Genomic DNA, 2,644 nt, shown 5'->3' with positions numbered 1-2,644 from the left:
AGTTTTCTCAAAAAATGCTTGAATTCAGGAAGTTTTAGATTTGCCTGGTTTTTTTTTAAGTTGCAAAATCCACTTGAACATGACGCTGCTTTTTTCGAGGTTTCTCAAGAACCATTCGAGCCACAGAATTCGTTTTGGCATCGTTGGATAGACAATTGAAAACTCGATTCCCCCCTGGATCCGCCCTTGTGTTTGAATGATTTTTTCGGCTTAAATAGTTGGGTTTAACGCAACGTTTTCAAGTGTTTGAGTTCGAAAGTTGGGAGATTGGTTTTTTTCAACGGTATTTTCGGATCAGAGCTTTAGGGTGTCTATTTTCGGGCTTCTTGAATTCGTTGCAATCAAAACGGTGTACGATCTGAAGCATTTGGAGTCGCGATTGAAAAATTGTCGAGCTTATAAACCGTGGATCGTTAGAATTGCTTCCTAACGTTTTGTTCGCCTTTGCGGTGAACATCATCAAAAGCGATGAGGGCGGTCGAAATTGCCTTCCGCGCCTCTCTTTGATCATTGCGCTTGATAATCGAAAATTACAGTTAAGTGCACCATTTGCTTCAAAAATTCCTAACTGATTGAACAACTCTTGAAAATTTCATGGAAATCGCATTAAATACCGATTTTTTTCGAGTTTGCGGATGTTGGGCTCAAAATGACCATTTTTGTACAACTGCACCATCTGCTTTAAAAAATTCTAACTTCCAATCCAGTGCAAGCCGCTACTTGAAATTTACAGAGTTTTTAGAAGACATTTGATCCTTAAACTCCTGAAAGTTTCACAGAAATCGCCCTAAATTATGGATTGTGTCGCATTGCTAAATGTTGGGCTCAATAGGAACATTTGCATACAAGTGCACCGAACGCTTAAAAAGCGCCTAACTTCCAAACGGAAACCAGTAACCACTTGATCTTGTCTATTAAAAGGAACGTATGAGGAAGATCACGATTTTCTCGCAATTTGGTGTTGAGGACTGCAAAAACTAATTGACACTCCCTTGTATATTGAGCGCCAGATTCCAAACATTTACTTGATGAAATATGAAAATACCACTTACCATTAAGATGAAAATTTCTGCAACTAGACAGTCCTCAGAACCATGAGGAAAATGCCAAAACGTTCTCTGAGCTCCAAATAAGCACTTGAAAGGCAAAAGAAACGTCAGAAAGTATTCAACTGAAAAAGCCGCATTTCAAAGCCAAAATCGCACTACCGATGGGGAAAATCGTCCAAACCGGCAAAGATAATCGCACTTTTCAGAAAGTCGCCCATTTTCCGCTTGGGAAGTTGAAAAATCACAAAATTTTCCAAATAATAGACGCGCACATTCGTTCCCCTCCACCATTGAACAATTGACAAGTTGACCGAAGGGTCCCGAGAATGGCCGAGCTTTTGAAAGCTGTCAACGCGATAATCACTTGGGGGCATTTTTGCACTAACGGGGGCATTTCGATCAGTCAAAAACCTATGGACTCTGTTTTCTTCAGGTAGACAGTATCCTGCGAGCCAATGAGTACACGCACGAGTTCAAAGAGGGCTCAGTAAAGTCGTACGACTCGAATCAGCTGCCGTCCAACAATCCCATTGAAGACACTCGATCTGAAGCCTCCTGCCTCCTAACTACAGGTGCGTATGGATTCCCCCTCAACCTCCTAACTCCTCTAGGTGCCTCCTCCAGGTCTCTTGGTCGGCGTGTTCGATGGGCACGGAGGCGGAGCCTGCGCCCAAGTAATCGCCAAGCGCCTATTCAACTACATAACCGCATGTCTTCTACCTCATGAGAACCTCTTGCAATACGTGCACTCCATTGCCCAGCCAGAGCATCCGGATCTGCTGCAGAGCTACAACGATAAAGTGCAGTTCGTCGAAGACGTCCGAGACATCTACAAGGAGAGTTTCGTGCAGTTTGTCAAGGAACTAGCCGAGGTACCATTAGACTTAGTTCGCTCATTTGGGGAATATTGGGGAGATTGTCATCAGTAAAGTTGTAGGAAGAGTGCAAGCAGAACTTTGAAATGAGCCGCGCAATTGAGCGGGCCTTTTTGCGGCTCGACGAGGATTTGAGCAAGGAAGCGATGCCCAAAGACGGCAAAGTCAACATGAAGACTCTTTCGGTGGCAATGAGCGGAGCTGTTAGTTGTGTAGCGCACATTGACGGCCCTCATCTTCACGTGGCCGGCGTTGGAGATTGTTGTGCAGTTTTAGGTAAGTTCTGACGCACCCTGGCGGGGTGCAAACATAGAGTAAGTAAAATAAGTAAAATATTTTACTTACTCTATGGGTGCAAAGCTTTGTCCTCACACCAACCACACACAAGTTAGAGCAAACGATCCAGGGTCGCCTGTATAAGAAAGTCGTTTCGATATTTTATGTTTGATACAGGGGCGGATCCAGCTTTGAAGTCAGGGGGGGGGGTTATATAGAAAAAATACAGTCTTCTGTTGTCTATGAAATTAGAAAAATGATCGTCGTTTTGGGCAAGGGTGGCGCAAGATTATTGCAAAGTTTCATGTTTTCCGTCCCGTTTTGCATGTTTCTCGGAAGCAAAATGAGCAGAACGCTCGTTTTTACATCATTCCAGAGATAACTAAATGGCCTTTATTCGAAGTTTCTCAAGAACCATTCGAGCCACAGAATTCGTTTTGGCAT

General features: G+C 43.5%; 1 protein-coding gene across 1 annotated transcript in view; it reads left to right on the top strand.

Moving 5' to 3' along the window:
• Positions 1 to 2,644, top strand: part of LOC109543276 (pyruvate dehydrogenase [acetyl-transferring]-phosphatase 1, mitochondrial) — an 8,540-nt gene that overhangs the window by 4,323 nt on the left and 1,573 nt on the right. Inside the window, exons 2-4 of the mRNA XM_019912897.2 lie at positions 1,483 to 1,621; positions 1,674 to 1,921; positions 1,987 to 2,200. Coding sequence (XP_019768456.1) covers positions 1,483 to 1,621; positions 1,674 to 1,921; positions 1,987 to 2,200 — 601 coding nt within the window. The remainder of the gene's footprint in view (positions 1 to 1,482; positions 1,622 to 1,673; positions 1,922 to 1,986; positions 2,201 to 2,644) is intronic.

The sequence above is a fragment of the Dendroctonus ponderosae genome, unplaced genomic scaffold (genome assembly GCF_020466585.1).
Source record: "Dendroctonus ponderosae isolate FM_Combo_2020 unplaced genomic scaffold, Dpon_F_20191213v2 Dpon_F_20191213_9, whole genome shotgun sequence".
In the NCBI taxonomy this organism is placed as follows: domain Eukaryota; kingdom Metazoa; phylum Arthropoda; class Insecta; order Coleoptera; family Curculionidae; genus Dendroctonus; species Dendroctonus ponderosae.
This window is presented reverse-complemented; position numbering and strand designations above follow the sequence as displayed.